The sequence below is a fragment of the Dipodomys ordii genome, unplaced genomic scaffold (genome assembly GCF_000151885.1).
Source record: "Dipodomys ordii isolate 6190 unplaced genomic scaffold, Dord_2.0 Scaffold23, whole genome shotgun sequence".
NCBI lineage: Eukaryota > Metazoa > Chordata > Mammalia > Rodentia > Heteromyidae > Dipodomys > Dipodomys ordii.
The window spans coordinates 8,157,113-8,175,688 of record NW_012267239.1 but is presented as its reverse complement, the minus strand read 5'-3'; the positions used below and the strand labels follow the sequence as shown (position 1 = coordinate 8,175,688).

Sequence of the window (18,576 nt, the reverse complement as noted above, 5' to 3'; positions counted from 1 at the left end):
AAAGGGCTGGGTGCCAGTAGCTCATGTTTGTAATTCTAGCTACTCAGGAATCTTGAGATCTGAGGATTATAGTTCAAAGCCAACCTGGGCAGGAAAGGCCCTGAGACTCTTATGTTCAGTTAACGACTGAAAAGCCAGAAGTGGGATTGTGGCTCATGGTAAATTGCTAGCCTTGAATAAAAAGGCTCAGGGACAGTGTGCAGGCCCTGAGTTCAAGCCCTAGGAGTAGCACATGGGTGTGTGTGCACATCTCTAAAGTAAAAGAACTTTAAGAAGAAGATAGAGCTATGTGGTAGAGCTTTTGGCTAGCATGCGCAAGGCCCTGGATTTGGTCCCAACCACTCAGGGTAGGGGGGAAACAAAACTGTTCAGAGTATATAACCATGTTACTGTTACATTACAAAATTTAACATGTCCTTGATCTCCATTAGTTCAAACTTTTAATTTTCGTATAAATGGCATAAACTTGAAAAGTTTACAGACCTATCCATTGCAATTGTTTGATATCTCTGAAGTCTTTTTTAATTTCTAGCTTCCCCCTTTATATAGTTTTTCTTGAAACTTATTTGTTAAAAAAAGAAACCAGTGAGTTGTTTGCCCTGTATAATTTCCCTGATCTGGGTCTTGCTGACCCATTCCTCCTCCCTGTTTCCCCGTGAGGTGGCGGCTGGGCTAGCAGTGTGGTCAGCTTCTGGCACTGTTGCTGTTTGGTTTGGGCAAGCCTCCTAGCTTTGCTCTCCCCACAGCTGCACCAAAGCCAGCTGGAGCTCCAGGAGGTGCGACTGACCTACCGGCAGCTGCAAGTGAAGGTGGAGGAGCTCACGGAGGAGAGGAGCCTGCAGAGTTCTGCGGCCACCAGCACGTCCCTGCTGTCAGAGATCGAACAGAGCATGGAGGCTGAGGAACTGGAGCAGGAAAGAGAGCAGGTGCTGATGTCCTTTGCCAGCCCAGCAGGGCAGGTGGTCCCGGGGCTCATGGGCCATCTTCTCTTCTTCAGAGCTCCACTACTGCCTGGCAAGGCCTGTGGCCCTTCATGAGCGCCCACACACGCTGGTTAGAGCCGTATAAAGCAGACCTGACCCTCCGTCACCCACCTGCCTTGTCCATTGAGGCCTTGGGCAGAGCTGTCCGAGGACTGTGTCCTGCCAGGTCCTGCCCTCGTGGCACTGAGGAGATGCTTGGTGACCGGTAGCAGCCTCTTCCCTCAGGCATTGGCAGAGTACTAGAACATTCAGGAACTAGCCCCTTAGCTTCTTTCCATACATCTCATAACTACTCATTCCCTCAACCATTTCCTGACCCCAACAGATCCGATCGTATATTTCAAGAAATGCTTGATATTAGCAAACGGGAGGGGCTGGTGGGCAGGGAAAGGGGAGAATGGGCAGTTTGGGAAGAGGTACAGGGCTTGAAAAAGTACTGCTTCTTGGGGCAGATGATTTTTAAAAACTAAAGCCCTTGCTCCGCAAATGAGGGTCTCTGGCATCTGTACTTGGGTTTAGCTTCTAGACAAGAGATGGTCAAGTCCTTTCTAGGATTCGAAATGACGATTGCCACTTGTGACACAGCTAAGACTGCAGCTTTGGGAAGCCTACTGCCAAGTCCGCTATCTCTGCTCACACCTTCGTGGAAATGACAGTGCCGACTCAGCCGTGTCCACAGACTCATCCATGGACGAGTCTTCAGAAACCTCTTCCGCCAAGGACGTGCCAGCCGGCAGCCTGCGCACTGCCCTTAGTGAGCTCAAGCGGCTGATCCAGAGCATCGTGGATGGCATGGAGCCCACGGTAAGGGCAAATGGGAGAAGAGCCTTGCCTATAGCGCCAGGCAGTTGAAATCTAGTGGAGAAAGTGAAGTAAACTCTGAAGTGGAGCCTTGCAAGGTACCTGCCAGAGCACCTCCTGATTGCTCATTTTTTTGAGAGCACAGACTACTGGAGATCAGAGAGGCCAAGGGCCAGGGAAGGGAGCCTCCAAGGTCACCCTCTTGCAATTGCCAACGTACAAATGAAGTTCTTCCCTCCAGCTGATTGTGTGTAGAGTGTCCGCTTTTAAGTTTAAAGACTGTGCTTAGAAACTATGGCTAAAGAAATTTGCAGTAGGTAAAAACCGCAAGTTGCTGTTCTGTTTGGTCCTTGTAGTGGAATGAGCACAGGAAGCTGATGAGCAAGGGCCTCAGAGAATTCCAGGCGTGGCTCCTCCAGTGTCCTCAGCAGATACGCATCCCTCCCTACAGTTCTGAGACATTTCTCCTGGCTTGTTCTCCACTCAGATGCCCAGCTCTGGGGCAATTATTTCTCCTCAGGTTTTAGCCTCTTACAGAGTGGCTATGTCTTACTGCCTGTAATGGACGAAGTAAGACGAAGGCTCCTTGTTTGCCTCTGGCCAGGCTGTGCTGTTTTGTGGGTTGTATTGTACAAGGCCAAGTCCTGGTGGGAGAAGGGAGCCATCCGCATCGTGTGGCATTCACCTACACAGCGTTCTCCCTCTGAAGCCCCAAACAAAAATGAACATCTAGCTATAATTTGCAAGTTGAAGTTGAGCTGGAGGTTCTCCCTCCCTAATCTCTCTCCCCTTCTTTGTTATCCCTTTGTCTTCCCCCCCTTTGTTCCCTTCCCTCCCTTCATCTCCCCTGCTGTCCTTCTATCCCTGACATCTCTCCACCTGCTTCCCCATCTCCTCTCCATCTCCCATCCCTCCCTGTCTCTGGTTGGCTCTCTCCTCTTGCTGTCAGAGCTCTCGGAGAATTGATGATGACTCCTTAGAAGAACAGATCAGGCAGACAAGTGAGGACTCAAGAGCCCTGAGAGAGCTCATGGAGGGAGAGAGGGGTAAACTGAGGCAAAGCCTAGAAGAGCTGCAGCGACTCCACAGTCAGGTGAGCACCCCATCTTCAGCCCAGTGCTGAGAGTGTGTCCATGTCCCCCTGTTCGCTCCCACCTCTGTGAGACCCAGCTGTCCTCCACCGGATCCTTGGGGGACTATGACCTGAAGTTGAGGTGAGCGGAGTACCTCCAAGAGAAGAACACAGCCCTTGTTTATCCCAAAGTGAGATTGGCAGGAGCAAGAATAGCTGATCCTCCATTCCTGCAGCGACATGTCTGCAGAGCCAAATCGGGCGGACTGGTGGATGCTGACAGCTGAGGGCCACAGTGCCCAGGCCACTCTCAGGTGTTTGGCCAGCGGCTTCCGGGCATGGGCGCTGGCGGGCCGAGAGCAGGGCATCTTTGCAGGCCTCTCCTCTGTCAGCACCATCACCTCTGTGGGGCTGTTTGTCAGCTTCAGTGACCTGGCCGCTGACCTCACTGTTCCTTTCCTGTTTGATCCCGATTCTGTCTTCTTGCCGGCGGTGGAGAGGGACATCTGAATTCTGATCTGAAAAATGTTAAAAGACTTAGGCAGCCCCACCCAAGGAGGGACCTCTAAAATCTGTCCTGGGAAGTAGATAGAGGCTCTCTCTCCCTGTTTTGCCATGTTTATGTGTAGATTCTGCCCTCCACAGGGTGGCTGCTAGGGAAGCCCCAGCCAGCATTGCTGTCACACCCACCCACCCCTCTACCGATCCCTTCCTGGTGCAGGTCATTAGTGTGCTGTTTGCTTCTGTCACTACTTTTGGGGGTGAAAGATAATATCAGGAAGGCTATAGCTGACACTGCTCTTCTTCTTGTGAAGAATCAGAAAGCAAGGATGGAGCGATGCTACTCAAAGCTGTGGCTTTTTCCTCACTAAACTCTGGGAAACAGGTTGGACAGCCAGAGACTGCTCTGATGTCAACTTTTTTTTTTTTTTTTTTTGTCTTCTGCAGGGCTTGAACTTATGGCGCTGTCCCTGAGCCTCTTTGTACTTAAGAGTAGCACTCTACCATTTGAGCCATAGTGCCACTTCCAGTTTTTGAGTGGTTAATTGGAGATAAGAGTCTCACTGACTTTCCAACCTGGGCTGGTTTCTAATCATGATCCTCAGATCTCAGCCTCCTGAGTAACTAGGATTAGAGGTGTGAGCCACTGGCATCCGGCTTGACCTCAACTTTTAATATCTTCGGTGTTTTTTGTGTGCATGCCTTTGTTTTATTGTTGTTGTTGTTGTTATAAAGGCAATATGCAGAGGGGTTACAGTTACATAAATCAAGTAAAGAGTACATATCTTTGGGGACAATGTTACCCCTTCCCTCACGCTCTCCCTGTTGGGTTTTTGTTTTGTTTTGTTTCTGCCTAGGGAACAGTTGACACTCAGGGTCAGATGTTCCAGACTGAAAGAAAAAAAAACACAAGAGAAAGCTGGGCCCAAAGGTTTACTGGGAAGTACAGCTCGGTGGTAGAACATTTGACTTAAAAGGTCTTTGGGTTAATATTTTATTTACTTATTTATTTGAAGACAGAATTCCCTCTATGTGCCTATACCATTCTTAAACTCCAAGGCTTACGCAATCTTCCTGCCTTGCCCTCCTGAGAAGCTGGGATGGCAGGCAGGCAGGCGGGTACCACTGTGTACTTACCAGCTCTTTGATATTGACCACTCTTGGGCTTCTTTAGTTTTGCTTGCTTCCCAGAATAATAGTACTAGAAACTCACTGGAGGGCATTGTTTCATTCAGAAATAGGAAGTGTGGGTTGCTTGGAGTCTGATGTTAGAGCGCTTTCAAGCCAGTTTCCACGGCTCCCATGCCCACAATGCCCCAGGCAGGAGGTGGCGCCCACAGCCCACCCCAGGGAAAGAATTGGTTTTCTCCTGAAGATGATCTCTTCCTAAATGCTCATAGTGAAAACCTCTTAGGTATAACTACAGGCCCTAACCTGCCCTATGGAAGTCAGGCTGATACCCTGGGCAGGGTTGGGGTACAAGAATGATCAGACATAGGGCTGGGAAGGTGGCTCAGTGGTAGAGCACTTGCCTTGCATGCATGAGGCCCTGGGTTCGATTCCTCAGCACCACATAAGCAAAAAGAAAAAAGCCGGAAGTGGCGCTGTGGCTCAAGTGGTAGAGCGCTAGCCTTGAGCTGAAGAGCTGAGGGACAGCGCCCAGGCCCAGAGTTCAGGCCCCACGACCAGACCCAACCAGGAAGCATGATATCCACATTCAGGGTTGGTTCAGCAACTGCCACGCATCCACCATGTGCCTCAGTGGCTCATAATGCTGCATGGGATCCCTGCATTTCAGGCCTGACTCAGGGTCATGAGAGCCAAGAGCTGTCTCTAGGCTCTTGGGAGACAGGGCCCAGACAAAGTTAGCTGGGACTGAGGTTCTAGCATCCAACTAGACCGATACATGGTCCAGCCTCCAAGCCCATTTCTTCCCACTTCGAGATGAGGCTAGAGGCCCAAGGTAGGCCTGGAAAGTGGGCGGTCAGATATACTACCTCCTTTTGAGTAAGGGAGCGTAAGTGTAATTGGATACTTTCTGTTTGTGGCATACATTTGTAGCTAGACTCGATGGCGTGCCCGGCGCCTCCCCCAGCATGTCCTCAGCCCCCACAGCCCTGGCTGCTCCTCCTGTCCGTGAGCGGAGGGGCAGGGGTGGGGGTCTGCAGGACTCATCGCCGAATACAGAAGCCAGTCATTTGTGAGGCTCCTCAGCCCAGGCTGGTGGAGACACAGCACAGCCTTGGCTGGAGCACCCACCAGATAATCCAGAGGCCCTGGGAAGACAGGACATGGACTGGAGCGTTCAGGGCTTCACCAACCAAATGTGCTTAACCGTAAATTGAGCATGACCCCCCCCCCCATGATCCTGGACACTGCCGTGTTTCCAGCTTACCTTCTGCCATAGCTAGGCTTTGATCCCCACTTCCCCGGGCCACCCACCCTCATGAGGGGGGCGGTCTTGGTGAAGTGAAACTTGAAGGCAGGGTTGCTCTTTGACAACCCATCTTGGACTGGCTTCCACATCAGGTCATAGGAGGCCTCGAGCCCCAGTCACCACATGCTGACTGCCCCCCCCCATCCCCTTCGCATCAGTGGACGTGGATGTGGCAGGGGCACCTATTCCCCATTTCTGGCCTTCTCCTTCTTATCCTCTTTACCTGCAAGACCCTCCTGTCCCTCAGCTCTATCTTCCTCTCCCAAGTTCCAGAGTAGATTTCACTTCCTCCTGGAGACCCTTCTGACCCCCTTCCAGGAGGTGTGCCCTGGCTCTGTCCGGCCATCGTCCTGCACTCCAAACCACACTGTCCAGTCAGCTGCGCCACAGACCACCCCAGAGAGCCAGCGTGAGCCTCCCCTCTTCTCAAGTATTAGCACAGGTCCTGACTGGACAAGCAGCCAAATAATAAAAGCCATAGATGCATGACTTTGGGGTGCTTTCTTTGACACTGCTTTGGTGTGAGGACACCCATGTTATTTGGGAAAAGTGGATTTGGGATCAGCGATCCACATCCTGTGTATACCCAGCCCCCGGGTCCCTCCCGGGTAGAGAAAGAGGGAGTGGAATACATAATAGTAAGCCACTGTGCAGTGGACCCTGAGGTTTTCAATCTCAGTTCTCTTCACAACTTAGTCAACAGGACAGTTGTTTTTCCCCTGTTGTAGTTCAGAGAGAAAGACTGAAACTAAGTTTTAGACCCCAGGCTCAAAGTCTAGGAATCCCATATTAGGTCTGGCCACTTGCCCCTATAAGCCAAATAGAGAGACATGGCAAAGGACAGAGAAAAGAGCTAGCCATGGGAAGATAGCACTTCATCTTTCGGGCTGCAGGCATTGGCTTCAGGTTAAATCGGGACAATTGGGGGCAGAAAGGTATGCATTATTAAGCCGGTATCAACAAGTCACAGGTCTGGCCTGGTTGACCTACTGTTAGCTCAGCCTTTTCTGCAGAGGCCTAACCGATGTCCTGTATTATCTTTTGGCTCTTCAAGATGGTGGGAAGATGGCATTGCCTGTCTGAGAGGCAGTCTGCCTTTTGTCAAGAGCTTATCATGAATTGTGTCCTCCCTGGAGCCCAGCGTGATTGTAAAGTGACCCAAGAGGGGAGAGGCTCAGATCAATGGGCAGGTGCAAAGTGGGGCTGCTGAGTATTCAGCTTTTCTCCTGCCTTCGTTAATTGATGGGACCAGCTTTTAGGTTGTCTCTTTTAAGACCTTTGTCTCTTCTCCTGAGGCAGGTACCTGCTGGTCTCTAACTTGTCCAGATTTTCCAGATCAAAGCAAAAAGTTCTCTAGAGTTTTATTTGGAGCATATTAAACATGGGCTGTTCCTGCCTGGCATGTCTGTCCCTGTTTATTGCCTCTCTGTTCCTCACTCAGCTGGCCTGGGGCTGTGGCACGGCTCATTTGGTATGAGGTCTGGCTGTCTTTGCCAGGTGCTTTCTGAGTCTTGACTTCTAGCAACCAAGCAGTAGAACCTTCCTCGGGTGAGGCTGGGTCTCTTCACCACTTTACCACCTCTTCTTGTGTCTTGGGACATGCCGTATGTGCAAGCCATGACCTCTCAGATACTCCAAACCATGCCTTGCAGGTGTGGGCCCTCCTCTTCTGAGCCTTCCTCACCTGAAAGGCTGCAGCTCTCTGCTGTCCAGGCCTTGAAGATCCTTATCAGATTTCTAATAGTAAACTGTCCCTCTATTCCTTGCCATGGGGTGACCTGTGAACCCCTCCAGCAAGTGCCTCTGTGGCTTGCGGCAGCCCTGCTCTGTCAGTCTGATAGTGTTGATCATCAGCCTCATCTTGGGGCCTTCACTCAGTTTCAGTCTTATCTGAAGATTCAACCTGGGACTTGAGAAGCCAGTAAGTATGCAGAAGGGTGACATAGATCCCCTGTGCGAGGGAGACAGGCCTGCATGGATGGTAAAATATCGGTGTAATATTTAACAAGAAGATGAGATCAGGCATCCAAATTCATGTCTAGTCCTATCCACCTAGAAAAGCACACCCCCCCCTTCTATTACCTAACAGATGTTTGCTGGAAGCTCTAGCTGGGAGGGTTTCTGGTTGCAAACAAATTTGCTCTGCATAATTTAGGCAGAAAGCATTGGGTCCGATTGTTTACAGAACCAAGTGAGAGGAAGGCAGGACAGCCCCTGCTCCCAAACAGGAAGGAGAAGCCACAAGAAAGAGACAGCAGAGCCCAGCCTGCTGCTGCCGCTGCCCCACTCACCTGCGGCTCTGCTGGCCCAGGAAAGGGGAGTGACAGGCAAGTCTGATTGCACACTGCGCCATAGCTGCAAAGGAAAGGAAATGAGGAGCTGTCCCTGTGGGGCAGTCATGCCATGCCTCCCGCTGAGACTCACACAACCAGGAGCTGCCCCCAAATAGGAAAAGGTTTGGCGTGACTGCCCCCAAGATGGCAGTTGTCAGCTGTGTAGGAGTTGGGAGGTTCCGTGGCACACACAGTCAGGCTCAGGTATGCACAGAGGGAGGCAGCCCCGTGCTGCCCTGCAGTGATTACGGCATATGTGAGGTTAACTCTCTTGTGGATTGGAGTAAACAGAGGTCGCTGGCAGAGCTGCTGGAGGGGTCCATCGCTGCCAAATGATGGTTTCCAGGATAGCATTCGCTGAGGAATGGACCACAGGCAAGGTGACAGGTTCAAAGCAAGAGGTAATAACTTCAGATTCTAGATGGCTTTGACCTGGATAGCTGAATGAGGAAGAGTCGGGTTGTGCCAAGTGCTCTGGAGATGGTAGCCAGGCCCCCATCAATACCATTCAGTGTGAAAGATGACTAGAACAAGACAAGCCCTACTCTGTAAAATGTGCTCTGGAACCTTGATGTGCTCGGGGCTTTTCAGTATCTCCCCAGGAAAACCTGGTAACTGATTGGCAGTGTGGTGTGCCAAGTAGAGGAGTAGATCTGTTCCCCCCCTTTCCCCCCCCCCCATCCTTCCCCAGGAGAGGAGAGCCCTCCCTAGGGCAGGGCAGCTGTGGGACGCCACTGACCTGCTCCCCCACGCACACCTGCCAGACTGGGGCTTCTCCATGCCTTTTTCCCTCATGGAGGAAAAACTACCCAAGCCAGCAACAATGGCGTCACGATCCTTCTTCTGCGGTCTGTTAAGGTGACGCTGCTGAGTGTGGAGATGACTGCACTGAAGGAGGAGCGGGACCGGCTCAGAGTGACATCTGAGGACAAGGAGCCACGGGAGCAGCTTCAGAAGGCCATCAGGGACCGGGACGAGGCCATTGCAAAGTGAGTGTGACGGCTGGCTTCATTCTGTTGTTTAAATTGAGGTAGACACTCAGTTGTTTCAAACCCAAATTGTACAGAAGAATACAAGGGTAAAGCTCTCCACCCTCGTCCCCAGTCCCAGGTAGAAGCTACTGTTGAAAGGTGGGTGTGTGTTCTGACAGATCTTTTCCTGTGTGTGTGCAGGTGGGTTTGTAATGTATTAGTTGTGTGGGATTTTTTTAAACATCAGTGGGATGACACTCTACCTGTCTTGCTTTTTTTTTTTTTAACTTGTAAAGCTTAGCTTTCATATGTGTGTTCTTTATTTTTTAGTGCTATTACAAAGGTGGTGTACAAAGGGGTTACAGTTATGTAAGTCGGGTAAAGAGTATATTTCAGTGGGGCACCGGTGGCTCACACCTGTCATCCTAGCTACTTAGGAGGCTGCGATCTGAGGATTGCAGTTTGAAGCCAACCTGGGCCAAGTGGCGCTGTGGCTCAAGAGGTAGAGTGCTAGCCTTGAGCAAAAGAAGCTCAGGCCCTGAGCTCAAGCCCCAGGACTGGCCAGAAAATAAAAGGTCAGGTCCTAGTGGCTACATTTAAGTAAAGGAATTCTAGCCCTCGCGCTTGGAAGTACTGCCTTTTAAAATGTGGTTATTAAATTCATCTGTGCCTTCGGGGTCTGGGGTTTTTGCTGAATGACAAGTACTGAGGGTGTTCAGGGAGCAAACGTTCAGAGCCAGCCGGCCAGGCGTGGAGGCCTGCGGGGCCAACCCGCAGCCCTTCCCCGGGCTGCTTGTAGCGCCACCTGTTGGCAAAGGCTGAGAAGCGTGAGGTTGCAGCTGCTACCCAACCCCTGGGGTTTGTTCCTGGACTGTGTGGCCGGGCTGGCGTCCATGGCAACCAGCGCCCTCCGAGGCTTTCCGCTCTTCCACGCCAGCCAATGGCGTCTAGCGTGACAGAGGTAGTCTGCAGTACTCTGAGCCCCATGCTCATTGGGCAGACCGGGGCCTATCCTAGAGGCCCACAGCCGCAGTGGGCGGAGCTAGCACAGGCACCGCAGCGGAGAGCCTCTGGGCGGGTGTGGATCTGGGTCCTGGTGGTGGGTGGTGGGTGACTAATGGCTCTGTGGACCCGGCCAGGCCCGGGAGGAAGTGCTGGCACCGCTGGGGGAGGGCGGCGGCTGAGCATTTTGTAAATGGGACCCACTGCTCTTCTGCTCGTGCAGGCGGCGTTCCCAAGTCAAAGCGGGTGGCCTCTGCAGGTGGGGATGCCCCGGCCATCCTTGGGTGGTCGCTGGCTGGGTGCAAGGAGGTCCTTTCCTGAGCCTTGCTGTTTCCAGTGGAGGGGGCGGGGAGGGGGGGGAAGGGAGCGGGGGCGTGGCAAGGGCTAAATGATGCACATTTGGGCGTCTGGGCCCCGGGCTGCTCCAGTTCCTCCTGCTTTAGATCCCCCTCCCCCACCAATTTTCTTTTGTATTTAGCAGCTTAATTTAGGACTGTTAGGCAAAGTAGAAAAAAATAATACATGAAATATGCAAAAACGTGAAAACACAAAAAGTATGTCAGGAGAGTCAGCCTGACCAGCTAGATTTCTGTGTGTGCCTTCCACATAGTCTTTTACAAATCTCCACCTTGTTTTCTGGCTCTTTCCTTCACTGAGCAGCAGCAAACTGGTCTTTTGTTTCATTTTGTTTTGTTTACTGGTGCCCATAGCCTATCATGTTCCCCAATATTCCACCAGTTGCCCAGTTCTGGTACTAGCATTAGTTAAGCTGTGCTGATCACCCCTGTGTGGCTTTCTTTGCACACTTCTCTCTTACAGATGACTCCTTTAAGAGTCAGAGGACCTCGCTCGTCCTTCCCCCTCCAGGAGGAGGAGGTGGAGGGAGGACTGCACCCTGCCAGGGGCGCGTTCCTTTGTGCCATATAAGGCCTTTGATCCCTTCTGGGCTCCAATCTCCTCCCCCCGCCCCTTGCTGGTAGTAGAGTTTGAACCTGTGGCTTGTGTTCTACCACTTGAGCCATACCTCCAGCCCTGCTATTTGATGATTAACGGGAGATGAAGTCTCTCACACTTTCGTGCCCTAGTTGGTTTTTGAGCCATGATCATCCAGGTCTCAGCCTCCTGAGAGGCTGGCATCATAGGTGTGAGCCACCGGTGCCTGGCTCCATTCCTCATTCAAGTATCCTCCTCTTTTTACATTTTTTATTTTTATTTTTGCCAGTCCTGGGGCTTAAACTCAGGGCCTGGGCACTGACCCTGAGCTTCTTTTGCTCAAGGTTAGCACTCTACCACTTGAGCCACAGTGCCACTTCCAGCTTTTTCTGTGTATGTGGTACTGAGGAATGGAACCCAGGGCTTCACACATGCAAGGCGAGCACTCTGCCACCAAGCCACTTTCCCAGCCCTGTCCTCCTCTTTCAATCACTCTCGGCCTGTTCTTCCACCTGTTGAGATGAAGGTGACAAACCGTCCCCTCACCTACAGGTTGGCTCTGAAGGTTGAGAGAACCCTGTGGCAGCTTGTTGCACAACCTAGTTACAGACTCATTGTGCATTTGCAGTCAGGTCTCCTCCTAGAGAGCCAGGTGCCCCTGCACAGCTGTCTGTGCTCACCCCCGCCTTCTGCTTGCAGGAAGAACGCTGTGGAGCTGGAACTGGCCAAGTGCAAGATGGACATGATGTCCCTCAACAGCCAGCTGCTGGATGCTATTCAGCAGAAACTGAACCTCTCACAGCAGCTTGAGGCGTGGCAGGTAAGCAAGAGCACTGCGACACGGGGCGAGGGACACCCCCAGAGCCCCTGCAGTCAGCAGTGTGAGGCAGAAGGGTCACCCCGTTCCCTGCCCACAGAATTCCTGTCCCTGGGGACCGTGACTGCCGTCTGGGGCTGCAGTGACCTCCAGACTTGAACCAGGCCCTTCTTCAGCTGCTCCTCATGGCTTGGCTTAAAACTAGAAGGAAACAGATCAGCAGTGGTAGGGCTGGGAAGCCCCGTGTGACGAATGACAAACCGCAGCTGGATGCGGGCCAGCAGCCCTGCAGCTGCTGCCCTTCCCTGTCCCAAAGGCCAGCCGCTTCCTCTCTCAGAGTGCTGTGCTGTGCAGGCCTGTGCAGGCCATCACTAGGACCTGTTTTCGGGATTCTGCAAAGCTCCCTGCTGGGCCAGAGCTGTTATAACTGGCTTTTCAGTGAGGAGCTTGAGGGAGTCCAGTGTTGAAATGTGGGTACCTATTAATGCATCTCCCCAAGAAGCCTCAAACAGATGAGTGGGACTCTGAGGTGAGCCCCACAGAGAAGGGCGGGCCAGCGGTGGCTGTTCCTCCAAGGCCCAGCGGAGCTGGCAGCTGAGCCCTGGCCCCACCAGGCCGGTGCCCTGGCTCCCTGGCTCTGCAAGGCCGCCAGCTGGCCAGGCCCCGGCTCACTGCGCTGCTCTCTCTTCTCTCCTGGCTGCAGTTTGCTTCCTCGGGGCTTTTCACTATCTGGCTCCTTTGGTTTCTGATCTAGTGGCCTTTCTCAGCTCCCGTACCAACAGCTTTAGTCGTACACCCCTCCTGCCTTCGAGGTGAGACCGAGCCTACATCCCACTTACCTTCCCCTCACCGCCATCATCATGCCGCCTCCCCTCGCAGCCCGCCGTGTTGTGTGCCGGGAGCCCGGCGTCATCTGTGCAGTGACATGCCATCATGCCCAAGCCCGAGCGCCTCTGCTGCCCCCATCGTGTCGAGTGAGCCTGTGGCAGCGCATGCCCAGCTCTGTCAGGTCAAACCATCTCCGGCTAACCTGGTTTCTTGGTGCCACCTTCTCATAAACAGCTTGCCTGCTGGAGGAGGCAAGCATGAGATGCTGTGGCTGTGAACTTGGTTCTTTATAAAGGTGGAGGGTGCTGCAGCTGTGAGAAACACCAGCTTTTTCTGAAGGACCCTTTCGTGTTCCTCCGCCTGTTGTAGCTAACGATGTAGAGTTTACTGAGCATGCCCGCCCTCCATGCAGGGCAGGGTGGGAACCTCGAAGTAGGGCTGTTGGCCAAGACCTAGTACAGCATCAGATGTGAGGAGCAAGTTTAGAAAAGGGGCTGGAAGGAGAGGAGCCAGGGAGGAAGTTAGTGTGATGGAGGCTGAGGAAGGCGGGCTGCCTGTCATGAGCAAGGGGAGGTAAGTACGTTTTCACCACCATCTGGTGATGAACCAAGAAATCTCCTCACTGCCCGAGACCTGCAGAGGCTCCGCGAGTCAGGGGCAGTGATGGACAGGCTGGTGGGAGGGGCGTGGCCAGCCCAACTGCCTCCCAGAGCCACAGAGGACATGGCCCTAATTGCGGAGACACCCAGACCCCGGCCTCTCCTGACCCAGGCTAGGACTGGAGGGACGGAGTCCCTTCGGGGTTGAACCCGGAGCTCAGTCGTTTTACCAGCACATCTCAGAACCCAGAGCTGGATTCAGGGCTCTGAGTCAAGCAGACAGCCTTGCCCTTACTGCTGATGGCTGTTACTCAGGGCCACTGACCTACAGACGTGGTCAGTGGCAGAGCTCCTTGTGAGGTGGAGTCCTACCCAGCATCAGCAGCTAGCAGCCAGAATGGCGAGAGCCCGAGCGGCCCTCCTCTGTGCAGGAAAAGCTGCTGCTGTGTAAGCAAGAGCAGTGGACACATTTTCTAGGCCACAGGCAAACTGGAGCAGGGAAAGGTCCTTCACCCAGTGAAGCTGACCAAAATGGGCCTCGCTGGTGCAAGACAGTGTCCCTGAAGACGGCGATGCTGTCCCAGGAGCCGGGCTGGCTGGGGCGGGGGCACTCACGGGCCAGGAGCCGGGCTGGCTGGGGCGGGGGCGCTCACGGGCAGGTGGGAGATGGAAGAGGGGAAAACAGAGCGTGAGCGGCCCCCAGGCCAGTCGCTGGCCCGGAGAGCTGGCCAGCAGAGGCCAGCTCTGGGCCTGCTGCCCACAGGGACAGCAGCTTAGGGTCAGGAGGGATGGCGCTGGCAGCAAAGTCAGCTCAAGCCCCGAGGAGACAGAGCACCAACAGCTCCTGCGTGCCCAGCACCGTGCGCGCGCACCCTCACCTCTTCCTTCTGGTCTGGCAGCCCTGTGTCGCTGTTCACCCATCTCATTGCTCCTCCTCATCCGTGTCCTTCCCACGTCTGTTACCTCCCTGTCCGTCTGCTGGCCAGGCCAGAGCCGCGTCTCACCTCCCACCTGTTCTCCCGTTCCGCAGGATGACATGCACAGGGTCATTGACCGGCAGCTGATGGACACGCACCTGAAGGAGCGGAGCCGGCCTGCTGCCGCCTTCTCCGGCCGCCACGGGCCCGGGCGGGGCCCCGAGCCCGGCACCACAGAAGGCAGACGGCTCTTCTCATTCTTCAGGAAAATTTAAGTTGGGAAGAGTTGGGACGCCAAGGACAGGAGGTGGGCAGCTCAAAGGCGCCGCGAGCACCGCTCCCCCATCCCAGGGCCCATCCGCCTCCACAGCCTGCCCCCCCTCCGGCAGCGCCACGGAGGCTGAGGCCGTGGCCTGCCTTGGCCTCGCCTCCGGAGGCTGCTGTCAAGACAGGGAGAGAGACAGGTAGGGACCCTGTCCCCGCTTCCCAGTCAGGCCCAGGCCTGGGATTCCCACGGAGCCCATCACTGAGCGGGGCCCAGGCCACCTCCTAAAGCCGCCTTCCCACGGGCTCTGCTGCCGCCTCGCTTCCAGAAGACGGGAACAGAAGCGGAGGCTCTCCCCCCGCATGCCTCCATTTCTGCCCCAGCCCTGGCCCAGCGAGTCAGGGGAGGCGCCCCGTGCCTACATGCATGTACCTCTGCTGGAGCCCTCCACGGCAGGAGGCCCAGCCTGCGGCTGCGGGGTGAAGGCCCGGGGCTCACCCCTGGAGCCGAGGGAGGGCCCTGTTTCCGGGCCTTTCCTCTTCCAGTGCAGTCCTTACTCCGCTGAGGCCAGGGCCAGGCAGCGTGTTCTCACTGGTGTCCTGTGCGACGCCATCCCGCCATCCCACCCTCTCCCCTCCATGGGGCCAGGGCTGAAGGGGAGGCTCATCTTCCTCCCACAGCCTCTCCTGCCTCCAGTGTAACTTCTTGGCCCTGCCACGCCTGCCCAGGCCACAGAACGGCCTCACAGGGGCCCCATCAGCCACCCTCACATTGAAGGCAGTGTAGGTACCACAGGGTGGATGGGGTGAGGCTGCTGGGAGCCTTTAGATACTGCCCACCAGGCCTGCAGCCACCCCCCATCTCTGCTGAGGCCCCAACGCAGAGGCTGTGCGGCCCTGCCAGCCCGCAGCCGCGCACACTGCTTCAGCCTCCTGCCCTCACCGGGAAAAGCACAGCAGGGATGAGCAGAAAGAATGTACCTATAGATATGTACATACCACAGTGCTGGAATTTTGTATGTAGCAACCGTGTAAATACATGTATGGATTTTATAATATACATATATAAATCTATAAAGGCATATTTTTAGAAAAACAGCGCACCACTGCTTCTTTTGAAAATAGTCTGAATAAGAATAAAATTAATTTCTACAGAGCTTTCTGCCTCAGTCGCTGGGCAAGGGGAAGGGTTTGGTACGAATGCGCCTTCTCAGTCAGAAGCACGGCGGAACTGGCCCAGCCGCAGCGCCTGGGAGGGCGGCCCAGGAGCGGCGCCTCCATCCCGATGGTTCAGGCTCCCCACCAGGCCTCCAGCATGTAAACTATCAGGCAGGCCGCACCTGGCCCTGAACTTGACAAACTCCCAGCCAGAAAGAAACCACTGCAGGCCAAGGCTTCCCTGCGTCCTTCCAGCATGTGACAAACATGGCGCTTGCCATGGCGTCTTCCCACCTGTGCTCCCGGCCGGGGCACTGATCCGGAGGGGAGAGCCGCCCGGGGCCAGCCGCCCTGGCGCAGGGAACTTGCTTCTGAAATTGTCCAGGGCCTGACAGGCACCTGCGCCAGACACACACTGAAAACAAGCAGGAGCTGGACCCGTGGGTGGGAAAGAAGCCAGGCCCGCCGGAGCACAGGCGGGAGGGAGAGCAAACAGATCCTGGAAGGAAATTTGGCAGCTTGAATCTTTATTTTTAGTATGTTTTTTTAAAAAGCATCATTAGAAACTTTCAATACAGAAATAATCCTAGTAAACCATTGGAAAGTCTGTTTGACAGGAATCTCGCATCAAGTCCATCTAGCCCTGGGACCCCCGGCACTCGCTAACCCCGGTTCATGCCTGCGGCACTCAGCGGGACGGGGGGCCATCACCCCACACCTGAGCCTGGATGTCCAGATGCCAGAAGCCCTCCAGTGCTCCAGCCTGGCTTAATGCTCAGGCAAGCGTGACACCCCACCGCGGGAGCCCCGAGCCCTGCGCATGCCCACCAGGCAGGCGCCTCCTCAGCCAGGACAATGCCAAGGACGGGGACTGCGCTGCTGCTCCAGCTCCGCAGACAAGGCTGCCTGCCGCTCAGCCCGCCAGCGCAGCGCCCATCCACGCCCGCAGCTCCAAGGTGAAGGCCTTGTCACATGGGACCCCAGCTTTTGACACTTTGGACAAGTGGAGAGACAGGTGAGAAGAAACCCCCAGTTTTTATTGATTAAAAACCCATCCACAGTGTTAACATGGAAATTCTGCAGTCAGTGATTGTCCAGTCAGGGCTGTGCCTGGAAATCGCCTAGGACAGGAAATCTAGTAAAACACATCATGGTGTTGAGATCAGTTCTTCGCAGGTACGTGATCCTTTTAGGGGAGAAGGGAATGAAGTGTGCTGGGAGGAGCAGTCATCAAATGCAGGTGGCCTTGGCTTTTCCTCCAGGGAACCGGCCTCCATCAAAACGGGCTGCCCCCACCCACGGCCATTTCTTCCCACAATGCTACAAATCCTACCACCTTCACACGAAAACAGCTCTGTCAGTGACCCAGTGCTGCCGCCCCAGCTCAGAGGCGTCACCCCATCATTTGACAGCCCCTGATGTCCACTCCCACATCGAGGTGCTAGTACACAGACTCCAAACCCCAGCAGGCGGCCCCTGGGCCCACAAGGTCCAGGGTGCAGGGCCCCTTCTCTTTTCCCAAGAAATGGAAAGAGCCTGGGCCCCAGATGACGGGAAGCAATTCGCTGCTCTAAACGCGCTAGACCCTACAGGGGGACGGCACCCTGCACTGCGGGGCCAGCCAAGCCTTGGGAAGAAAATAATTGAGGAGCTTAATTAATTTGATTTGGCTTCATGTTTATCAGTTAAAATAATGCTCCTATTCCACCCTGCTGCCCCCCACAAGCCCCGTCTCTGCAGGCATACCCCTACCTGTCTGCTGAAACCACAAACGAGTAGGCCAAAGCTGAGTACTGACTTCCTCTCAGGACCAACAGCCCTGGGGCCGGCAGAGGTCGGGGCACGCCTCAAGGCCCCCGGGGCCCCAGCTCCCAGAGCAGCTGGGGGGGCAGGAAGGTGGGCCGGCACAGGCCCTGGAGAGGGGTCGGACCCTGCGTGCCAGGGACAGCCCGTAGGAGAGAATGAGCAACGTGGAGCCCATGCCAAGGGTCCAGGTCAGCCAGACACAGCGACAAGGTGAGGCTGTCTCCTCAGGAAGCTGCTGGCGGCCAGATGGGCTGGGAAGGTGCGGGGTCTGTTCAGCAGGTTGGCATTAAGGAGGCAAAGCCAGAGCAGAACGAGGGTGTGCGGCTGGTTAAAGCAATATACACTATGTACAAACTGGTTAATCAGTCCGCTCAGCTGGCAGCGTCCTCGCCAAGTCCAGGCGCCTCGGCAGGCAGGAGGGCACCAGTGGGAAGGGCAGGCTCCTGCAACACCTTCTTGGCACTCGAGGGGGGAGGGAGAGGAAGTGCGGATGGCGCCTCCCGATACAAAAAACATGGAGAATTCTTTAAATAACGGCAGGAAACTGAGACTGTCCCCCGAGGAGCCTTCTGGGCCTCGGGCTGGGGGAGGGACGGCAGCGCAGTCTCTGCAGCGGCCGGGGCATTAGCAGCAGCGTTTCTTTCGTTTACTGTTCTTCGTGAGCTTCACCACGTCGTTCTGTTGCTGCTGCTGCTGTTTGGCCAGGTTGTCTTTCTTGGCTCGGAGAACCAGCTCTGTGATGCAGTTGAACATCTGGAGAGGACATGGCAGAGCCCGCTTAGTGTGGAAGCCGCTGCGGGCTGCCAGCGCTGCCTCCCAGCCAGCCCAGCTTCCTGGTCCTTAGTGCACCGGACTTACATCCTCCAAACCCTTTCTTTTTGTTGGTTGGAGACAGGGTCTCATTGTGTAGCCCAGGATGGCCCTGAACCCATCATTCTCCTGCTTTAGCCCTCTAAGTGCTGGAATTACAGGCATGCGCTACCACATCCAGCCCTCAAAACCTTTTCTAGGAGGAGATAGTTCAAGGTCAAAAACAACAATAAAGAGCTGAGCGTAGTGCCGGGCACTGGTGGCTCATGCCTGTAATCCTAGCTACTCAGGAGGCTGAGATCTGAGGATCGCGGTTCAAAGCCAGCCCGGGCAGGAGAGACCGT

At 54.7% G+C, this 18,576-nt stretch overlaps 2 protein-coding genes and 1 long non-coding RNA gene across 5 annotated transcripts in view; 2 read left to right on the top strand and 1 right to left on the bottom strand.

Moving 5' to 3' along the window:
• Positions 1–15,605, top strand: part of Ccdc64 (coiled-coil domain containing 64) — a 77,431-nt gene extending 61,826 nt beyond the window's left edge. The window contains exons 5-10 of one of the 2 annotated variants that reach the window (XM_013014513.1): positions 747–926; positions 1,569–1,787; positions 2,734–2,877; positions 8,986–9,116; positions 11,733–11,853; positions 14,308–15,605. In XM_013014513.1, the coding sequence (XP_012869967.1) occupies positions 747–926; positions 1,569–1,787; positions 2,734–2,877; positions 8,986–9,116; positions 11,733–11,853; positions 14,308–14,469 (957 nt within the window). In that variant the 3' untranslated portion in view covers positions 14,470–15,605. The remainder of the gene's footprint in view (positions 1–746; positions 927–1,568; positions 1,788–2,733; positions 2,878–8,985; positions 9,117–11,732; positions 11,854–14,307) is intronic. The other variant, XM_013014514.1, reaches the window with a different exon arrangement.
• Positions 15,606–16,136: 531 nt separating this feature from the next.
• Positions 16,137–18,576, top strand: part of LOC105984340 — an 11,858-nt gene continuing 9,418 nt past the window's right edge. Inside the window, exon 1 of the long non-coding RNA XR_001174987.1 lies at positions 16,137–17,406. This is a non-coding gene — a long non-coding RNA (uncharacterized LOC105984340). The remainder of the gene's footprint in view (positions 17,407–18,576) is intronic.
• The window catches only part of Rab35 (RAB35, member RAS oncogene family), a 16,589-nt gene continuing 15,399 nt past the window's right edge, over positions 17,387–18,576 (bottom strand). Inside the window, exon 6 of one of the 2 annotated variants that reach the window (XM_013014502.1) lies at positions 17,387–18,175. In XM_013014502.1, coding sequence (XP_012869956.1) covers positions 18,047–18,175 — 129 coding nt within the window. In that variant the 3' untranslated portion in view covers positions 17,387–18,046. The remainder of the gene's footprint in view (positions 18,176–18,576) is intronic. The other variant, XM_013014503.1, reaches the window with a different exon arrangement.